General features: G+C 40.3%; 2 protein-coding genes across 3 annotated transcripts in view; one reads left to right on the forward strand and one right to left on the reverse strand.

Annotated features, from left to right (window-relative positions):
• The first annotated feature begins 580 nt into the window (after positions 1-580).
• On the forward strand, positions 581-8,602 carry PSMC1 (proteasome 26S subunit, ATPase 1). Its single transcript, XM_005520196.3, has 11 exons — positions 581-674; positions 1,061-1,114; positions 1,967-2,063; positions 2,437-2,561; positions 3,031-3,216; positions 3,411-3,539; positions 4,439-4,535; positions 4,721-4,910; positions 5,937-6,088; positions 7,362-7,516; positions 8,305-8,602. The coding sequence occupies exons 1-11, from the start codon at positions 672-674 to the stop codon at positions 8,437-8,439; spliced, it is 1,323 nt and encodes a 440-aa protein (XP_005520253.1). The 5' UTR covers positions 581-671; the 3' UTR covers positions 8,440-8,602.
• A 2,866-nt stretch (positions 8,603-11,468) lies between these two features.
• The window catches only part of NRDE2 (NRDE-2, necessary for RNA interference, domain containing), a 28,236-nt gene continuing 17,842 nt past the window's right edge, over positions 11,469-21,862 (reverse strand). For both annotated transcript variants that reach the window (XM_005520195.3, XM_014250045.2), the window contains exons 9-14: positions 19,961-20,136; positions 18,878-19,264; positions 17,588-18,516; positions 15,259-15,397; positions 12,870-12,941; positions 11,469-12,219 (exon numbers count right to left, since the gene is read on the reverse strand). In XM_005520195.3, the coding sequence (XP_005520252.2) occupies positions 12,094-12,219; positions 12,870-12,941; positions 15,259-15,397; positions 17,588-18,516; positions 18,878-19,264; positions 19,961-20,136 (1,829 nt within the window). In that variant the 3' untranslated portion in view covers positions 11,469-12,093. The remainder of the gene's footprint in view (positions 12,220-12,869; positions 12,942-15,258; positions 15,398-17,587; positions 18,517-18,877; positions 19,265-19,960; positions 20,137-21,862) is intronic.

Below are 21,862 nucleotides of genomic sequence, written 5' to 3' on the forward strand. Positions count from 1 at the left end.
CCCACCCACACCCTCACACACACACATACACACACACACACACACACCCCCACACACACACCCCCACACCCCCACACACACACACCCACCCCCACACCCCCACACCCCCACCCACCCACCCACACACCCTCACACCCCCTCACACCCACACCCACCCACCCACCCACCCACCACACACACACCCTCACACCCCCTCACACCCACACCCACCCACACCCTCACACACACACATACACACACACACCCACCCACACACCCACACACACCCACACACCCACACACACACCCTCACACACACACACACCCACACCCACACCCACCCACCCCCCCCACACCCACACCCACCCACCCACCCACCCACCCACACACATACCCTCACACACACACACATACACACACACACACATACACACACACACACATACACACACACACACATACACACACACACATACACCCCCCCCCCACCCCCTCACACCCCCTCACACACAAACACCCTGCCACCCCCCTCACTCAGACACAAACCGCGGGCAGACGGCGCCCCCTGCCGGCCGCTGCCGGGGACCTGCGCTCGGCCCCGCCCGCTGTCTTGTCCCTCGCCGCTGTCCGTAGTGACGCAGCGGCGACCCGTGGCTGTGCGGGCCGGGCGGTTCCGGGGCGGTCGCGGCGCGATGGTGAGAGCGGCCCCGGCAGTCCCGACCCGGGACGGCACCGAGCGTGGCCTCGGGGGGTGGGGGGAGAACGCAGCTCTGTCTGCGGTGCCGAACCGGGGCGCCGCGTCCCTTCGGGCTCCGTCGCCAGCGCCCGGCGTTTTGCGGAGTCACCGCCGGCGTCTCCAGGCCGCGGCCCGGTGATGGGGGAACGCGCGCGGGGGGACCGGGGCGGGCGGGACACTTCTTTTTATTTTTGGACAACAAGCTGGAATATGTTAGCGCTTTGTTTAGACTGGAGAAATCCAGTTGCGGGATTTCTGTATGTGGAATTTACCGTAGGCTTCTCGATTCATAGAAGTGTACATATATTTAAGTTTTTGTCGTTTGTTTTCTTGCCTTTTGTCTAGGGTCAAAGTCAGAGTGGTGGACATGGTCCTGGTGGTAGCAAGAAGGATGACAAGGTAACTGAAGCCCAAATAAATACTTACAGAATGAACTACAAGTGTGCTGCTACAGAGCCTGGCTGCAATGTCCTTTTTAAATTTACTTTTTAAAAATTACTGTTTTATTTGCAACTGCATAAAATTATGCTCTTGCTGGAGCATATGATGAATATGATACGATGTTATGATGAATGTCTTTTCTGGGTATACATTGGAGAAAACGGGAGTTGCTCATAAATAAAAAAGGGAGCTTAAGAAAAACTGAAGAGTGATTTGTATTTTAAAAAATAAAACTAAATGCGTCAGGGTTAGGAAAGGCTAGTTGCCTTCAAGCTGACACTTAAGGAACTCTTGCTGGCTTGAAAGTGACACAGCACAGTGATCTGCAGTAGGAGTGTACTTCACGTTGTGGAACATATCAGGGGCCTCCCTGATCTCCTTTGGAGCTGAAAGTACAATGTACATGGCAAGCAGTGTGTAGGGTAGGAAACTGAACATGCCTGGTTTATTGATTGAAGTGCAGCAGAAAGGTGGAGATGAAATATTTTTCTCATTGTCTCATCTATTAGTTTTGTTTGTGATTTACTTCAGGTTTGAGCCTTCCATGTCCCATATTCACTGAAAACTGGCAGAAGTTTAAATTAGAAAGAAGGATGTAAAATAAGCAGAAGAAATTTTAGAACGTTCTTAAAAACTAAGAGTCGTATTTGTTTTGTGCTTCTTGCTACAGACCATAAGGAGAACATTTTGTTAATAAATCCTTCACCTTGAACTCTTTTTTAGTCTGTACACTGAACACCTGTGTGTATTGTTTTATTGGTATTATCCTGATTTTTTCTCTCTTTTTATGGAATTCTTTTTATGAATAAGGATAAGAAGAAGAAATATGAACCTCCAGTTCCAACCAGAGTGGGGAAAAAGAAAAAGAAGACCAAGGGACCAGATGCTGCCAGCAAACTCCCCCTGGGTAAGTGTTCTGACCCCTTTCAGAGCTGTGGACTGTCCACTCTTTGGGAAGTACAGAGCTCTTCTCGAGATCTGCCTCTGTGGAGCTCACTAACACAATGCCAAATGTATCTTACTCTAATTAACATTAAAAAGCCCCCCACAGAATAAGATTATTTTTTTGCAAGATGCAGCCCATAAATTCCCAGGTAAGAGAGAGAGAAATTGAACTGAGGAAAAATGCAGGGGAAACATTCAATCTGCAGTTAGAATGGGACAAGTAAGGTACAAGTTACAGTCAGGAAAATAAAGCAGGATTTCTAGTAATGAATTAGTGGTTAGTTGGTACCATTTCAAACTTGTTCTAAAATACTGTGATTCTGCTTTGGTTACAGTGACTCCTCACACACAGTGCAGACTCAAGCTGTTGAAATTGGAGAGAATTAAAGATTACCTCTTAATGGAGGAAGAGTTCATCAGAAATCAAGAGCAGATGAAACCTTTGGAAGAAAAACAAGAGGTGAGGTTTGAGTGAACTGTTACTTCTAATGTTGCAGTAAATTAATTAATGTGCAGCTCTTAATTAATGTGAACTACTTTGTACCAAAGTTATGGAAAACCGGTGTGCACATTGATACAAACATATCACAATTCCTCATTAATTGGCTAAATTGTTTTAGACCAAGCAGGGTTCACTGCAGATGAAGCCATGGGAGATTTTTGTTTCTTAATGCTCTGTCAAAGTGCAGCTTGCAGATATCCACCACCAGAGAAAGAAGATTCTAGTTACTCACATCCACATAAATGGTGTCTGTAGGGTAGGACTCAGTTAATAGTGGATTTTGTTACTGACCTCTGTCTTTTTGGGGCAGCAGACCAATAGGAAAGACTGGTTCTGATGTGTTCTGTCTGAATTGTTGAGCCACTGTTGTCTAAGAATGTTTTTGCCTGTGTTGTTCAGTTGTTTCCTGGATTCTTCTTGACAACAGGAAGAAAGGTCCAAAGTGGATGATCTGAGAGGAACACCAATGTCTGTGGGTACCTTGGAGGAGATCATTGATGACAACCACGCCATTGTGTCCACATCAGTGGGATCAGAGCACTATGTCAGTATTCTGTCTTTTGTGGACAAGGATCTGCTAGAGCCAGGCTGCTCTGTTTTGCTAAATCATAAGGTGAGTTGTTTTTATAAAATCAAGTTTTTTACAAGTTCTTGTACTGTTTTTAACTGGCCTTTTTTTTCTGAAGACCACAGGAGAGAGAATGCTGTTTATTTCTCACACTTAAATAAGTGGGCCTAGAGATTAGACTTCAGCTTGTATTAAAAATGCTGCTTGCTTTCTTTGACAACTCTTAATTCTTGAATTAGGTTCATGCTGTGATAGGAGTCCTGATGGATGACACAGACCCTTTAGTGACTGTGATGAAAGTAGAGAAAGCTCCTCAAGAAACATATGCTGACATTGGTGGCCTTGACAACCAAATTCAAGAAATCAAGGTATGCAGTTTTACTCATCTACAGTTATGTCAGCAATGTTACTGTTGTGCTAGGAGCTGAGAAGGGATACAGCAGGACTGGCTGCTGTTCCTGTAGTGGTGTCCTTTATCTTTCTGTAGTGCATTTCTTCATTAGATTTCACTAGGCAGGCTCATGGACCTCATTTTAACCAGGTCACCAGAGGCTGTGTGTACGGGAACCTTTCACAGTTGCTCAGGAACCTATAGAGCCCAGAGGTCATAAAATCTCTCTAATAGCTTATTACTTTGCAACTTGTAAAGTTTCAGTTGTTGCAAGATGAAAGTTAAGTTGAACAAACTGCAGAGGTTATTTTAAGTGTGTGATGCTGTCCAATCTACGGATTTAGTCTCTCAGGGCAATTGCTTGTTTTGTTTTTGCATTTGTTTGTTGTTTGGTTTGGGTGTGTTGGGTTGGTTGGTTTTTCCCCTATCAGCAGAACTCTGCCTGAACCTTGCTAAAATTCAACCTTTTTATTCTGGGTAGGTGTCTAAAACCACAAATGCTTTTAAAATCTATCTGGTTAATCTGGTAACTCTTTCTAGAAGGTACCCTTTTGTAAAGGGTTCCCTGGCCCCAAGGTCATCCATGGGTGTCTGGGGATTCTAAATTTGGGATGATGCATTGAGGATGGAGCAGGGGAATGCTCACTGCTGCTCTACCACACATCAGGTCAAAACAATAGGAAAATCTGTACAGGTAGAGTAATTGTCTTCCTTAGAATTGGAGACAACAGAGAGCCATGTTGTTCAGTGTCTGTCTTAAAATCAGTTAAGTTCTTTTTGCCTTCACTGCTTTCATTACTACTACATGATCCCTACAGATCTTCGCTGGAGACCACTCAGTCTTACAAAAACATGTTTGTGTTTCTTGTGCTTCAGGAGTCTGTGGAGCTCCCTCTCACCCACCCTGAATATTATGAAGAGATGGGTATAAAGCCACCCAAAGGAGTCATTCTGTATGGCCCACCTGGCACAGGTATTTTACAGTTCAGTAACACCTGTGCTAAGATAACACAAGTAAAATAATTTATACTTGGTTAGTATTTAAAGCATTGCCAAGTCTGTCACAAATTTCATACATCTGTTTTGTTAGGGCACTTTTTTCTTTCACTTTCCCTTCTCTGCAGACTAATTACAGTATTTCTTTCCAACTAAAAATAGGAAAAACTTTACTTGCCAAAGCAGTGGCAAACCAAACATCAGCAACCTTCCTGAGAGTGGTTGGTTCAGAGCTCATCCAGAAGTACCTGGGTGATGGCCCAAAGCTCGTGCGTGAGCTGTTCCGTGTGGCTGAGGAGCATGCCCCGTCCATCGTCTTCATTGATGAGATTGATGCAATCGGTACCAAGAGGTACAGTAGCTGAGCTCCACTGCACACGCAGGGCTTGCCAGGGGCAACAAAAGCTTGACTAGAAACACTTCTTTTGCAGCTGTACCGAGACTCAGTTTCTTTGCTCTGCTACCATTTACATAGGCTGTTTTCATGGAAGCATTTGTAACAAGTAAATCTTCAAATAACTTCCGTAGAAACACAATATATCATAGCCTTTGGTACTAAATAGACATGACCAGAGATAAGCTCTGTTCTCTTGCTACATGGCAGCGACTCTAGGAGAGAGTGTCAACGCCAGAAAGAGACACTGTGTATATGGGATCCTCTAGCTCCCAAGTCCATATACAGTAGTTGGCTTTAGTGAGGTAATGGTAAAGAATACTTAATATAGAATATATCCATTTTTTGTTTGCCTTTCGAGTAGGTGGCTAAATACTTCCGCTCTAACAGTATTTTACAGAAGGTTTCAGAGTATGTCATAGACAAGCATTGCTTGTGCCACACTAAACTGTTGTTCAGCCCATATCCAATCTGTATGTCTTTGAAAATTCTGTAGGTTTGTTGGAACTGTCCAATGTAAATAGTCTTTAAAGTAGTTGGTGTTTTTTAAATAAATAAAAAGGTGCTCATATGTGTTTACTACATGGCCACCAGCCCAAAGTGCCTCTAGCCCGAAGTGCCAGCTGCTGCCTTGTGTATGGATGTATGTGCTTTTAAGAATTAGGTTTTTTCCTTTATTATGTTGTTTTGTTAGGTGGGAAGAAAATATTTCCGAATGTATAACAAACATAGAAAAAACCCGATTTCCTTCACATGATGGCTGTTACATTCTCCAACTACAAGAATAGTTCAGTGTCTCTTTACTTACCTAGATGTCACAACATGATTCTGAAAGCCTATGTTTTGTTTATACGGATAAACATTATATTTTTTATTTAAATCTCTTATGGATGTTTACAAACAAAATACCCCTCTCCCTCTTTTGTTCATACCTTTGTGGCAGTTACTTGGTGCCTTTTCTGACTAAGCTTTTTTTTCTTAAAGGTATGACTCAAATTCAGGGGGTGAGAGAGAGATCCAGCGCACAATGTTGGAGCTGTTGAACCAGCTGGATGGGTTTGACTCTCGGGGGGATGTTAAAGTTATCATGGCTACAAACAGAATAGAAACACTGGACCCAGCCTTAATTAGACCAGGTAAGGGACTTCCCTGCTGTGTCTGCTTAAGCCACCTTGTGAAAGGACTTGTTGTAACTTGACAAATACAGGCGGGTAAAAAGACTGCAAGTTCTTATTCACCATCTCATCTATGCTGGTGCATCTGTTGAAATCAGGAACCATTCACAAACTTCTAAATAGAAAAAAAATCTTTGGAAGAGAAGAAATGTGTTAATTCCTTTACATATACATAAACAGTTCGAATATTTTTCCTTTCTATTAAGATGGCACAGCCGTTTTAAGTAATTGTTAAGCAAGCTGTGTGCAGCAGCAGCACACCTGCAGCAGCTGTGGAAGACAGGGCAGCACCACCTGTGTTTTGGGGGTGAGAACCTAGGCATTACCAGCGACAGCCTGGATCCTGGTGCAGGGAGAGCAGGCTGCTCCTTACTGATCTGGCACACTCCTGCCACTTGGGGCATGAGTGAGGGACACATGCTGGGCTTGAGCAAGCACAGGTAGTATTTTTAAATGGCCACTGAAAATGTACCAAAGCATAGTATGTCTGTGGTGTCTGTTAAATTGGAAGGTAGAAAACAACACAAAGATCAAAGAAATAAGCTGAAATACCTCCATTGTATGTATTTGGTCTGCTTTTGTCATCATTTAGCTTTTGGTCCTTCAGCTCAAACCCCCTCAGTTCTGTTAAGTACAGAGGAGATGATACTATGCCAGAATTGGAGTCTGACCTTGCTTTCTACTCCAGACATGATTGATTGTGGCAGGAAGAACCTTTCAGGTCATTAAGTCCAACCATTAAGCTAACGTGGCCAAGTCCACCACTAAACCACATCCCCAAGTGCCACTTCTACACCTCTTTTGAGTACTTCCAGGGATGGTGACTTCACCACTTCCCTGGGCAACCTGTTCCAATACTTGACAACTCTTTCCATGAAGAATTTTTTCCTAATATTCACTCTAAACCTCCCCATGTGAACTTTAGGCCATTTTCTCTTGACCTGTTACCTGGGTGAAGAGACCAACCCTCACCTGGCTACAACCTCCTTTCAGGCAGCTGTAGAGGATGATATGGTCATCCCTGCACCTCCTTTTCTCCAGACTAAACACCCCCAGATGTTCTTCAGATGTTCCTCATAGGGCTTGTGCTCCAGACCCTTCACCAGCTTCATTGCCCTTCTCTGGACATGATTCAGCTGAAGAGTTACTGTCAGTCAAACTCTTCAGGTGTTCTTCCTGCTGTTTCCAAAAGCTGCATGCAAAAAGCCTAAGACTGAACTTTTATTTTGCACAGGACGTATTGATAGGAAAATAGAGTTCCCTCTACCTGATGAAAAGACAAAGAAACGAATCTTTCAGATTCACACAAGCAGGATGACGTTGGCAGATGATGTGACTTTGGATGAGCTGATTATGGCAAAAGATGATCTCAGTGGTGCGGATATTAAGGTCAGTGCACATCACCATTGTTTATACTTGAAAGCAAAAATCAAATCTCATTTTTGTTACATCCAGAACTATTGTCATTTGACCTGTTTGACAATTTTCTGCACTTATATCACCAAGGGACAGTGGGGTGGTTTAAAATACCTTTTATGGGTGCCAGGTACTCTGCTTTACAAATGGGAAATTATCAAAATCCTAATTGTGATGCAGCCTGTTTCGGTAAGAATATGTACCTGTGTTTCCTGAATGTGAGATTTTAAGGTAGCAAAGTAGAAACTAAAAGGAGACTGTGGAATCTTGTTCAAGGTATCTTAAACATTCCTCAAGAGAGTACAGGATAAGTAGCATTTTTAGGAACTATGTTGCAAGGCAGATAAAAATGCAACTGTGTATTGGGAAGCTTCAGCCATACCCTGTCTGCTTTTTTAAAGCAGATAGAGCCCTTGCTACAGTTACCACACTCATGAGCTTAAACCAACCTGAAACATTTGTCACCTCCCTGCAGAAGGATCACAAAACTGGGTATGTCTGTCCTTGCAGGAGGGAAATTACTGTTGTTACAAAGCTGGAAAGTGTAACTCTTGACTACTTCTGTGTTTTTGGACACACTCATCTGGCTTTATCCAGCCTCCTTCAGTGCTACGGAACAGTATAAACTTAAAAATGTAGATTTTGTTAACACTTCTCACTTCTACTGTTACTGGAGCAGTAGGAAGATGCAGCTGCCTTTGAGGGTGTGATTTGAAGGGGTTGCACAGAAAGTGTAACTGTTCTTGCTTCCTGTGTTGCAGGCAATTTGTACAGAAGCTGGATTGATGGCTTTGAGGGAACGGAGAATGAAAGTAACAAATGAAGATTTCAAAAAGTCTAAAGAGAACGTTCTCTATAAAAAGCAAGAGGGAACCCCTGAGGGACTGTATCTTTAAGTCACCTGTCTCTTTGGGAACTATACAGAACTTTGTGTTGATGAGAGTCTTGTGTAAAACCACACAGCTAGTTCTCATTCATGAGCAGGTTAAAGCTGGTGGGTTGTGGGTTTTCAGCCAGTGTAACTCTTTACTTCCCAATAAAACATTTATTTGAACTGTTTTGGTGGCAAAGCCCTGCTATTTACACAGAACTGTCTGTTGCACTCTCTGACTTTGAAGAAAAAGTGCTGGTGAGCCAAGTGCTTGTCTCAGTGACCCACAGCACGTGGGCAGGGAGCAGTGCAGGTGCCCCAACTCTTAGTCCTTTTTAGGCATCGCAGGCTCTTACAACTATTCTAGCATGTCCATTGTTCTTGATTACCTTCTTATATCTTTTTTAAGCGGCTAACTAGGACAAGTATCACTTTTGAGTAACCTCAGTGTCATCAGTCATTTATACATGAAAATTAATGACAAGTATGCAACCCCAAGTAACACTGAGATATGCTTTGAAGGTACCCATCTCTAGCACTTGCAGTTTATAAGAGAGCAAGATGGATGCTCGTAAGTAATCTTACCTTAAACATCTAAACGTGTTTGGATAGGGTGCTTGTAAGATTAGTTTATAAATCTGTTTTTCCCAAAAGGGTTTCAGTTAATTAGATAACCATCCAAGCCAGAGGATGTCTCTGAGAAGAACACAGCAGGAACAGGTTCAAGGGCCCCATGCTGCCCATGGCAGGATGTGCATGCTTGTAAGGCACCAGGCCCAGTGCTAGAGGTGCAGCGTCTGGCATGCAGCAGATGTGCAAGAGAAATTCTAACTACATGTCCCATGCCTGGTGCTCTACAGCAGAACCTTGAATTCTTCCCCTTGATACAATTCTGTTGCCTACAGCTCCATTCCCATGGGGGCTAGATGTCTGTTGGTTCAGCTGTAGCCATGCATATACTACTTAGGAAGTATCCTGTGTAGGACACTTCTGTGAAGGGCTTGTTAAGTTCTAAGTAATTCATTCCCAAATGTTGTACATGTGATCTTTAAGGTTTATATAAAGTTCCACATGCAAACCAGTTACACAATGTGCAGTCTTTGTTCTGGGAACTTTCTGCGGGAGCAAATGTGGGCCAGCAACAGACGGTGGAGAGTTACACCCAGAGCAATGCCTTTGCTCACTGCCAGTGCTCCAACAACAATGGCAGCAGCAGGGCCAAGAGATTTTATTTTTCTATGTAAAAATTATGTGGCTCATTGTTAAAAATGAACCCTACAGATGAATGGAGTCCTTCATTTAATCTGGATGACAGAAATCCTGAAATAGAATTGTTTTTCATCTGGAGCTAGAAAACCAGCTTTTATTACCCATTCTTACAAACCTTAAGAGATCTGTCTCCTTGGAAAGGTCACAAAAAGCTAGGGACTTTATAGCACTTTCTAATCATGGCAGTTGATCTCACTGTTGCTTGAGGGGCTGAAGAGCTTTATGACATGTGTGGCAAGCAAGGCACTTTTTATCTGGGGCATGGCTGTTACTGCTGGCTCAAAGCAACAGCCACAAAGAGATGGGTTCAGCTCCCTGAAGAACAGCTGCATTGCATTAAATGAACCCAAGGACTCCATTCTAGTACCCTATCTGCCATCACAGGAACTGAAAAACACACGTTTGGAAATTCAGTTCTTAGCTTTTACAGCAGAATTTAACTGCTACCACTTTCTGAATTTGACAATCAAGACAAAAGTAATAAATACCAGGAGAAAGTGAACAGCAAGTATATTCCCCACAAGAACAGGAAAGCTACTGGGGTCTGAATTAAAAGGCAGGAATTGCTCTGGGAAGCCTCTGATCATCAAGAGGAAGGAAGCAGCCCAAGAAGTGCTTTGGGAGAAACTGCAAAGGAAAGGACTTGGGACAGGATGCATGGAAGAACAGAAAAGTGATGGATACAGAACTCATTGCTGCCATCACTGAAGTTTTCAAATGTGACTGCAGAGAGAGCTTGTGAATCTCATCTAGGCTCCCTGTCCCACAAAAGGTTGGACCAGATGATCTTTCAAAGTCCCTCTCAACCTGGGTTCCTCTGTGACTCTAAGCAGGAGCACAGTCAAGCTTCTCCCCTTCCCATGGCCCTTTCAGGGCTTTAGAGGAAATGGCATTCTGCTGTGATGGGAAAGTATTAATAAACAGGCAGAATTTGTCATGTTACTGTTCAGGGTACAGAGTAACTTCAACCTCCAGGAGCTCTGTCATTTTTGTAGAAAGTAAAGATTTAAAAAAATAAACTATATTTTCCACAAAGATGAATTGATTACTGCACAACCAGCATCACTTGCAACTACATTAATTTTATAAGGCTCTTCAGAAGTGCTGTAATGCCATTTGAAATTATACATATTCTCTGCAGTATTTAAAATAATTTTAGAAAGGAATAAATTAAATGCAGCCTGGACTAAGGTGTTTTCTGTCTTGTATGATGATGGCAAACTCGAGCCAGAAGTTATACATTTTGGTCCAGACATAGTTTCATGTGTAATAGGATCTCACCAGCTGGATGATCCCAATTGCTTTAGTGCTGCTAGTGACAATAAGTTTTCTCATGAAAAATGTCTGAAACAGTTTTGGGTATTCAGTGGCTGCAGGTATACTTGCTTCAAATGAAAATCCAGTTTCTGAGTCCTTGGGTCTCAAGAGTAGGGATGCTAAACAATCCTTTCCATGTTTCAGCATGTTCTGTGTTACAAAATATATAACCTTACTGTATCTTTAAATTATTACCATATTTCATATTGCTTCTCTAGGAGCTTGCTAAAAGTCTCCTGGAATATAAACTACTTTTTAAATAATTATTATAGAAGACTATGCCTTCTTGATGAGAACCAAATACAGATCAAACATCTACTTTTCTTACAACAATTGCCTGGATTTGATTCAAAGCAAGTAATCAGTTACAGAAATTTGTTTAAAAATGAGCTGCTTAGAGATGCATTATGGACACGTGTTCATTTTTAATACACTCAAAGTTCTATTAATAAATAAAAAACAAGTTACTTTTGAATTTTCAAATATTCAGGTATATTTTTCAGGAAAAAATATATTAAAATGGTAATCTGTCAAAGCATACCAAAATAGGTGCCTGCTCAAACAAAAATTTAGCTTTTATTCACAGTACATGTACAGATGTAATGGCTCTGACTTGGCAGTTACATATACACAGGCATACCATGCTGAAGGAAATTACTGAAGTCTGCCAACTGGAGGACAGTGGAGCATCCATTTGGCAGATGTTTATTTCCTGTGCTGCTCACCAAGCCATAGTTGGCATGTACTGAACCTCTTCTGAGCCCCAGGGAATGTAATTTCAAACAATAGAATAAGAAACGCAGGCAACTTCCAACAGGAGGCTATTTAAAGAGGGTATGCTTCTGTGGGAGCCAGCAATACTTCAGAAAAATGGATCCATTATTGTAGGCAAAATGCAGTTCTTGATTCCAGAACACTTGCAGGTAGTAGAACTCCATTTTGATAGGAATTTATATAAAGATTTAACAACAACAAAAAAGTATCAAGTACATAGTACCCAAGTCCCAACAGAGTTCTGTATGAAAAAACATGGATCTTATTGTCAGCTTTGGAAGGAGCTTCTGTACTTCCTCCACTCCATTACAGTCTTCTTTTAAATCTCTAGTAGTAGATCCAGCTCTTCCATAGGTACCCGCACTCTCAGTTCTTTTTCAGTCATTAGATCAAGCGTTTCTTGCAGATCATCAGGGAAATACTCTACTGCATCCATATAGAGTACCTGGAAAGACAGTAAGAACATTTTCTGTGCTACCTTTCTAGCAAGAAACACAGTATAAAGAAGTAAATAGACAGCAACAACTCTGTAGCAAGTACCTAAGAGATATCATGTGTTCTTTAAAGTAATGCAAACAGAATTAGCACTCCTACAGTGACAGCCAAGTAGATGTTTAAGCAAGTCTTTTCCAAGTCTTACTGAGTAACTTTATTCAAAAAGATAAAATGGAGGTCAAGAGGCACTGGAGCATTTGCAGCATATACAGACACTACCTGAGGAGTTGCAGGTTCTCCTCAATAATTTTTATGTATTATTACATAAATAAATTCTTATTTGGTTATGTATTTCTGATACTGCCGTGCTCATGATAAAAATCTGAAAGACTCAATCATTTCTAGATCTCACGGGATTTTTTACTGCTGTGCCTCAACACAACACCCTTCTGTCCTGAAACAACAACAGCACTATTGACCATGTTTCCATTTATGATTCATCTCTTATTTGCAGAAAATATAACATTACTTCTCAGAAACCTCTCCTTTCATTTGCATATAACTCCTTACAACAGCTACTAAAGATTAACTTTTCTTTTTCAAATATAGAACTTCAAAAATTAAAGTATGATGACAAGTTTACCTGTTTTCTGTGCTTACCTTTGCCCAAGGACAGTTTTGAAGGGCTTTATAAAACAATCCTTTACTTTTTTCTTTTTTTCCTAGTGAAGTCTGTGTGATAAAAAAAACCATTCATACTTCAGTGCAGTAATAGCTGAAATACTGAAACAATTACATCTGAGACAAAGAAATGATTTCTGAAAAGCTCAATGTCCTTCTGCTGAGAAATCCTTTCTATTATACAGTGTGGTAGCTATGTGATTTGTCAGGTTACACTCTTCAGATGTCTTAAAGGAGTTTCAGGGCTTTACTTGTAAGACAAGTAAGAGAACAAGGACTCTCAGCTATTCAAAAGAACCTGGACAGACCAAGAGCAAGATATGGTGCTTTGGCCACTCTTCTTGATTTTGTATCAGCTGCAAACTTGCTGATGGTATCGAAGATGTTAAAGGACACTGGTGCCAGTATCAATCCCTGGGGTGCAGCACCAGTGCTGCAGCAGGAGTTCATGCCTTTGAGCTGGGCAGTTCAGTCAGATTCCAGCCCACATCCCTGTCCACTTACCTAACCCATGTTTCATCAGCAAAGAGAAAACAGAGATCTACAGAACTTAGGGTAATATTGAACAGCCAGAACTTCTTCTGTGACTATATCTGTAAATTTTAATGTTTCTAATTCATTTTGCTTATCTAAGCAATGTTATTCCAAGCTACTACTGTAAACAGTATTTTCCTCCATCTTATCAGCATCTAGCAAATGCTCCTTGTTCTTGTGAAAAAGGTATCTTCCAAAAATTAAGCACTTGGGATAAAATACATAATGGGTGATCTTTAGCATTTGTGCATACTGGGGTGTCACTATTAGTTTGTAAAGAATAACAGTAATTCAGTTGTACATTCCTTCATACAAAGTTGTATAAAATATTTAAAAGCATGTATTTGTGTAGAAATGGTCACAATTAACAATTCCACACAAGAGGTATTCTCAAACACAAAACGATCTCTCCTTCCCTGCCTCCTCTCTATTTCACAGCCTTCTGACTGCTGATCCCCCTCTGACAACTCATTACACCAGGGGACATCAACAGAATTTTCTCAATTACTTGGGTGTTTTCATCTTCCACACTGTACTTTGGAGAAGCAAGAAAGCCAAGATGGCAAAGCTGACTATATGAAGTTGATTTTATTTATGTACTTCCATGGGGAACTATGGAAGAAACAAACATTACTGTTTTTTAGCATTAAACTGCAGTGCCAGTTAACATAACTTTCATATGCAGCTTTTAAGATTCAAAAGACTGTCGAAGTTATAGAAGCTACAGCTATGTTTTGCCTACCATGCATTTATTTTGCGTATGACCTGCACCTCAAGTGTTGAGGGAGCTGGCAGATGTCACTGAGAGGTCACTCTTGACAATCTTTGATTGATCACAGCAACTGGGAGAAGGACCCAAAGACTGAAGGAAGTAAAACACCACTCTTGCTTTCAAGAAGGGAAAGAAGATGTACCCAGTGAACTACAGGCTCATTGGCCTCACCTCATACCTTGGGAAGGTGACAGAACAGCTAACCCTGAAAACCATTTCCAGGCATGTGAGTGAAAAGAAAATCAGCAGCAGACAGTATGAATTCACTAAAAGTCATGACTGACCAACTCAGTAAACTGCCATGATGAAATGACTGGCCTGGTGGATAAGGGGAGACCAGTGGACATTGTCTATCTGGACTTCAGTAAGGCCTTTGATACTGTCTCCTGTAAGAGCCTCCTAAATAAGCAGTTGACAAAAGAATTGGATGCACAGTGAGAAAACTGTTTCAAAGTCTGGGCCCAGAGGGTGGTGATCTGTGGAACAAGTCTAGTTACATGTCAGTGACAAGCAGTACGCCTGGGGACACTACTGGGACCAATCTCATTTAACACCTTTGTTAATGATCTGGCTAATGGTGCAGAGCACACCCTCAGCAAGCCTGCAGAGCACACAAAAGTGACAGGAGGCTGATACACACAGGGTCATGTTGCCATCCAAAGAGATCACAACGGGATGAAGAAATCAGCTGACAGGAACCTTCAGGTTCAACAGGAAGTGCAAATTCCTGCACCAATATATGCTGGGGTCTACTCCACTGGAAAGCAGCTTGACATATATTGGTATCTTATGACATACTTTTTATCTATATAAGATGACAAGACACAATGTCTGCATCTATATTAAGACTACACTGTCAGAAGCTATTACTCCTAATCCATGTGAATTACTTTTTCCTTAATGTTCCCAACAAAAAGGAGCAGTACAAATCAAATATATCACCTTGCAAATCAAAGAGGCATAGCAGCATTTAGTATTCATTTTTCTAAGCAGTATTCCTGAAGTGTTTAAAAGAATTCCAAATGTGGTAAAACAAAACAAAACAGATACTCTTCTTCTTACCATAAATTTCAAATACATTCTCCATAGCAGTGGACAATGGGTACCATTTTCACTCTGAACTGCATGTTCAAATAGAGCTACAATCCGATTTGTTAATCCAGTTTCAGGAATAGTGCAATGTATTTCACCAACATCTGCCCTGAAACATAGAGGAAATAAACAACAGTCCTTTAAAAACCCAAGCCAAGGGACCACATCCAGGTAAGGAGGGGTAAAGAATGATGCACTGTCTCTGTTCACAGCACTGTATTATATAGACATGTTTCTGTAATTCATGCTATAAACTCAATGTTATAAACTAGATTTTTAGCACTTGCTAATGTAATCAACACATTTCTAAATAGAAAAATTAGGAAAAAATATAAATAAAGTATTTTTGTAAAAATTCGTGTAGCATATTCAAAAATAATTTCTCTTTGAACATGATAATCCACTATCATACGATCTTAAAACATCTTAGCCTACCTCCAAGATTATTTATCATTCTAAGCTTGGCAGAGCAGCTCAAAAGAAATTCAAGTCTGGATCAGCACATCTTTCGGTGCTCAGGCAAGTTTCTTCTAATTTACCCCTCACTTTTGTAAGGCCATACATTTGTCTTCGATTAAAGTCAAAATTACAACTCTGGATTTCAACCACAATTACAACATAATTTCCAACCAGAGATTCAAATCCCTTAAGTTCCAGGCAGAACACAAAAGCAGGTATGTAGTTTTCACCAAAGCACTGTTCTCCTTCAACAGCTGATACAGACTGGCTTACTTTTGATGCTTGAGCTTGAAGAAACAGACTGGAACACTGATGGCAACATCACTTGTCTGTGCATGTTCTCTTAGCCTGCCAGCTTGTTCCAGTCACCTTTAACACTTGGCTCCTAACCTATCTCTTTTTTTTTCATGTGTCTTTGAAGTAATTTTCCCTCACATCTTAACTTTTGCCTTGAGGGGAAATTATGTAACTACTCCACATGGAGTGAAACTTTTGAAGCCATGTACCTAACAGTGATTTAAAAAATGTTCCTGTTTTACCCTTTGTATTCATTTTTTCATCTGAATTCCACTTAAGTAGAAATAGAAACTAGAATATGAAATAGTCAGACACAGCACAGTAATTTTCTTATTTTGTCACAACATCACAAACCATTAGTTTTATGCATGACTGACAGGCCACTTATCTCTATCTCCCTGATGCAGTAGTTCAGCTCTGCTCTTGCAATACTAACTTGTCCCCTATAAATATAATCCATAGGAAAGGCTTCACTAGCAGTGAACAATCTGGAAAGAAACTCAAAGTCACAGAGAAAATAATTCTGAAATTTTCAGTTCCAATAATGAAAACCTATCATAGTGTTAATCTGAAATCAACAGTAAATCAAATGGCAATCCTCCTTTACATATGGTGGTCATAGAATTCTTATAACAATTTAGGATGACACAGACTAACAGCTCAGGAACATCACTATCATGTCTGAATGCCTGTTGCCAGCCTGCAGCAATCAAAGAAGTGATGCACCATTATTTCAAAGTATACTAGTAATTATGTAATTTCACCAGGTGTGAATATTGTGAGCTTACAGCTCTGTAAAACTTCCAGGTAACTGTTTCCTAGAAATCCTTGTTGTGTGCAGACACAAACAACCAAACTATCGATGTCACTGGAGATCTGTAGGCAGCGGTGGATAGGTAGCTCCAAACAATGAGAAGACAACAGTTAAGAGACTAAGCTCCAAGAATGAACGCATACCTTGTTCCCTCATATCTCCTACCCTTTCCTCCTTTCTCAGGAGCAAAAAATCTGAGCCCAGACCACTGTGAATTCATGGAATTTCCAGCCTCTTGTACCAGCCCCATACAAAAACTAAACTCTCAGGGACTCACTATGGAAACAGATCTGCCACAACTGTATCCTGTGATTCACAAGTAAAGTAGGGCAGCCAGCTCAGGCAGAAACTGCAGCATAGCTCTGTATTATGCTCTTTACTGCTGTAGTACTAAAATGCAGCAGTTTTTAAGCTCAAAGTGTCTCTCTTAGCCATGTAAGCAGGCTTAGCTATTTAAAAATTCCCTAAAGAAATGTGTATCATCCTGATGCTAGTAGCAAACAAATTCAAGCACAAACTGGGCAAAGTAGAAAGGACATAAGGCTATCACCCAGGGCTTTTATTCTGTTCAAGATTCTGCCACTGACTTCCTGTTCAGCCTTGAACAAAAGCCCTTCAGCTACAGCTTCTTCATCTGCAGAATGAGAACTGTGATAGCATTTTCTCTCCTCTGTTGAATGATTAGACAGACTCAAAAAAGCATAATTGTAAGGAGCAGCAAGATGTTACCTCTGAACCTTCTCTGTGAGTTTTTTTCTCATCTGCTCTGCTTGGATTGCAAACAACCATGGCTCTAAAGAGTTAGTAGACCTTGTGACACTATCAAAAAATCTTCGTGCTTTGCTCGCGCTGTGAGACTTCCTTTGGATGTGGATGTATGACCTCCAAAGAGACTGGTTGCTAGGATACCGTTTCAGAGCCTCCGTTAGTGCCTCTCGCAGGGGATTCAAAGGATAAACACTAATTTTCATGTGGAATCTCAGTAAATTTGTATGCAGCAGTGTGACAGCTTCAAGAGCAGTGGGAAAATCTAGGATACCAAAATTCTCTCCAGTATTTTCACATTTCCGTGAACCAGAAGCTTCAAGTTTTTCTGAAGCCTGTGTATATATTAATACTGCAGCATCAATCCCAACAGTCAAATACTGGAACAGTGCATAACAACCAACCAGGCTAACCAGCTGATCAGTATCCTTGACCTGATCCTGATCAGAAACTGGTGTTTTACTTAAATAATCTTGAAGTGCATGTTCATATGTTTTACGAGCTTTCAAGACATTCACAGGTAACACTTGTCCACTATAGGGCACATATGGTCCATTCTCAGTCAATTTGGTCAATATATGAACAGCACGTGACATAACAGCTCCTTCTGTACTTTCTAGCAGTTCCACTTCCAGCTGAGCGTAGAGCAGGCTGAGGCTGCAGAGCTGGGCACTCTTCAATCCTCCTGTCCCTGCTGTGCCAAGAGCTGTGTCAAACACCTTCCTGGAATCATCTGTGTTACCAAGCAGCCATTCTAGGTAGGCATAGAGTTTCCAGAGAGAAAGGTTGTTTCGGTTGTCAGGTGCTTTAAGGAAATTTTTGGCCAACTTCTTACTCTTCCTCCCTTGTGCTTTTAGCTTCTTTTTCTTTTTTGCTTGGAGACATTGAATTACCTGCAGGAGAAAATAAACACAGCATATTTTGAGAGGGATGGAAGCAGAAAAGAGAAAAAACACCCTCACAGCATTTTTTTATAATATAATTGTAAAATTATATATTATCATATAATAACATTTACGTGAAACTTAAAAGAATAGCTTGCTACAGTTATGCCACTGTTAAACATGTACTGAAGAAAAGGGGTGTTTGGTTTTCTTTTTTTTCTCTTGTGCAATCTTAACTGGCATTTCTTGATTTGAATACTTAGTCCTTCAAGACAGCTTTCATCAGGATTTTTCTTTTAATACAATATAAACATTAATACAGAAGAAAGCCACACATCACAAAATTGATTATATGCAGACTCCTCATTACCTTAGATATTTCATACTGTAGCCAACAAATAGCCAGGTTAGATTTTTCCTTTCCTGTAAATATCTGGGACAGAACATGGAAGACATTCTGTATGAACTCCTCTCCTTCTTTATAGTGGCCTATCTGATGTCTGCCTCTTGACATTGTATCCATATGACCAATACTGTTGAATCCAGAAAGTGGAAAATCAACTGAAGTCAGTGGTTTATCATCATAAAGCACACTGTCAAAGATGTTATTTTCATCCATGGCAATATAGAGACTAGAAGGAAAGAGTTTACTTGTACATGGAACTCCCAGAAATTGCAAAAAAGAGTACAATAGTTGATGTTGAAGCTTTGGATTAGAAAGACGGATTAAAGATGGTCCAAGATCATCAAATAACACCTAAAAAAATCCAAATTAAAACAAATTCCATTAATTTATACAATCAAACAAAAGCAGCAAATCTGTAATTTATGTAATTAAAGAACATTTTCAAATCTATAGGATTTAGAATTCCCATTAACTGGTATCAAAATGTCATTAAAATTAAAAATGTATAAGTTAAACAAGCAATCTGTTTTTCTAGTCAGACTATAAATTTGTTCTCAAGGGATTTCTTTGCCTATGAACAACAAAGACCTCCATAGAAAATTTACAAAATTATGGTCTGGAAGACTATTCATAGGCCTTTTAACACATTTTAATTTGAAAATCAATGTCTGACTTGACCTATTTCCCAAGGAATAAAAAATACCCAACTATCTGACTTGAAGGCAATGAAACCTTTGTTTATTTAATGCACATCTCTTCTTAAACACATATTTCTGTGAGATTTCTTCACACAGATGACAGGAATCACTGAACAGCAAAGACAGAGTATTTGCCTGCAGACTTTCCAAAGCTTACCATGAGCTTACCATGGTTTTCAAAAGTCTCAGCACAAAACCTCAGGCAAATTTTGAATTTCAAAGAAAAAATCTTTTTTCCAAACAAAGAAAAGTATTACTCTTCTAAAATATCCACAAATATGGCAATGAATTAAAATTAAAGGATAACTAGGTTTATCATCTCTCCTTGTTCTATTAATATCACAGTGACCTGTCTTTCTGGATCTTCACAATCTTCTTCAGTTTCCTTCTCAGTTTTGTCTGGCCTCCAAGGTAACCAGTGCCTTGCCTCACGCGAATATTCAATATCCAACCAAATATGCCACTTGGGAAGAGTTTTATCTTTTATTTCTTGATCCTCATCTATGTCTTCATCATCCTCATCATCTACAATCAAATCAGTATATACACACACAAAAATTATTTAAAAAAATTATCCCACCAAATTCAAAGGCCAGGCATGACACACTTTAACTACTTTAACAATGGAAATAAAGATAGTGTTAATAAAAAAACACACAAGACATAGCTGAGACTTTCCACATCACAGTTCTGGGTTTTGACACCAACTCTGTAAGAATAGGAAGGTAGGAAGCTTCCAAACTTTTAGAAGTTGTGAATCAGTGTCAGCAGTCAAACTTTTTCACAGGGGAGAAAAGAAAACAATGACAGGCTGTGGACCACTTTTATCAACAGCAATTTGCAAGCAACAGCCAATAGTCAGTCATCCTTTTGTGCAATTTAGATTCTTCACTTCATACCTGGGCATAAAATTTCAAGTATGCTCTATGAATACCAGCGTGCATAAAACATTTTGAGAAAACCACTGTACATAAAAAACAGTACTTTAATATTAAACACTGCAAAACAAGTTTGGCCATTTTGCTTTTTAATAAGTGGTAATTTCAACATTTTAATATGCAGTTGAAACAACCCACATAGTTAGACACAAAAAAAGAAGTGCTTAACCACATCCCACTTTTATGATAATCTTTCTGGACTATTGGATGAAATTACCATATTTTTCCTCTGACAGCAATATATTAATTCTGTGCAGAAACTGATGAGCACCTATAGGCAAAGGGAAAGCTTGTAGAGATGTTTCTTTTTTATTGCTGAGATGAAAAATAGCCCTCAAAATTTAATGGTTGCCTGCATTATAAAAATCAAGTAATTTCTACACCACCTCCAAATTCTTGATCCTGACATCTTCCATTAACTAGGTGAAACACTCACAACCCCAGTTCTTCTTAAATTTCAGGTAAAACAAACAGGTGGTTGCAAGATTTTTACTCTATATTTTTGTGACCAATAGTATCTCCTTTAGTCAGCAACATCATGAAAAAAGACAGCATTTCCACAATCTAATCAAAGTTTCAAGACACCTGATAGTTTTTAATGAACACACTCAATTGAAAATTGCACCTGAACTTTAGGGGTTGACATATGGGGAAAGCACTGGTATATAAACTGGAGCTGCCCAAGACTGGCAGTGGTCCTCTTCTCTATACTGAGTCTCCTCAATTTGTGAACAAATTTCTAGAGCCAGCAAAAATGAAACTGCTGACTTCAGTTAAGGGCCAAGGAAGTTCCATCATAATCCAGGGACAAGGGAGGCACATAATTATCTTTCACTTCCTTTGTTTACTAAAAGCAGACCCAAACATGCTTCATCAAAGCTGCTACAGCAGGAGCAGCAAAAGCAAAGACCGCTCATCTTTGGTCAGACACATTCCTGCCTCCTGCTTCCCTACAAGCTGTATCTGCTTGAGAAATAGTACTTGACATGAAAGGAAGTGCTGTAGATCACAAGATAAGGTAAGGATAAGCAGCAGGGAGTGTTTTCTGCATCCCTGCTCATCCAGAATGTCTCCAGCCAAGTGAAGACATAATTCCTTCATTTTCTGCATCACAAACAGAAAGGAAATATTTTCCTCCGATTTTAGCTATACCTTTACTTGAGAAACTGAAATCTGATTCCAGAAACAGAATCATAAGTCTAGGTGTCCTTGAGGCAACTGTCATTAATAACATAATCCCACCTCACCCTACTAATATGGTGAAAAGGTCTTAAGGGAAGTAGCTTCCTTTTACTTTTGATGGGTGTGAATCT

Source organism: Pseudopodoces humilis, chromosome 7 (assembly GCF_049639895.1).
Source record: "Pseudopodoces humilis isolate 2021_Gansu_Grassland_sample_001 chromosome 7, ASM4963989v1, whole genome shotgun sequence".
NCBI classification, from domain to species: domain Eukaryota; kingdom Metazoa; phylum Chordata; class Aves; order Passeriformes; family Paridae; genus Pseudopodoces; species Pseudopodoces humilis.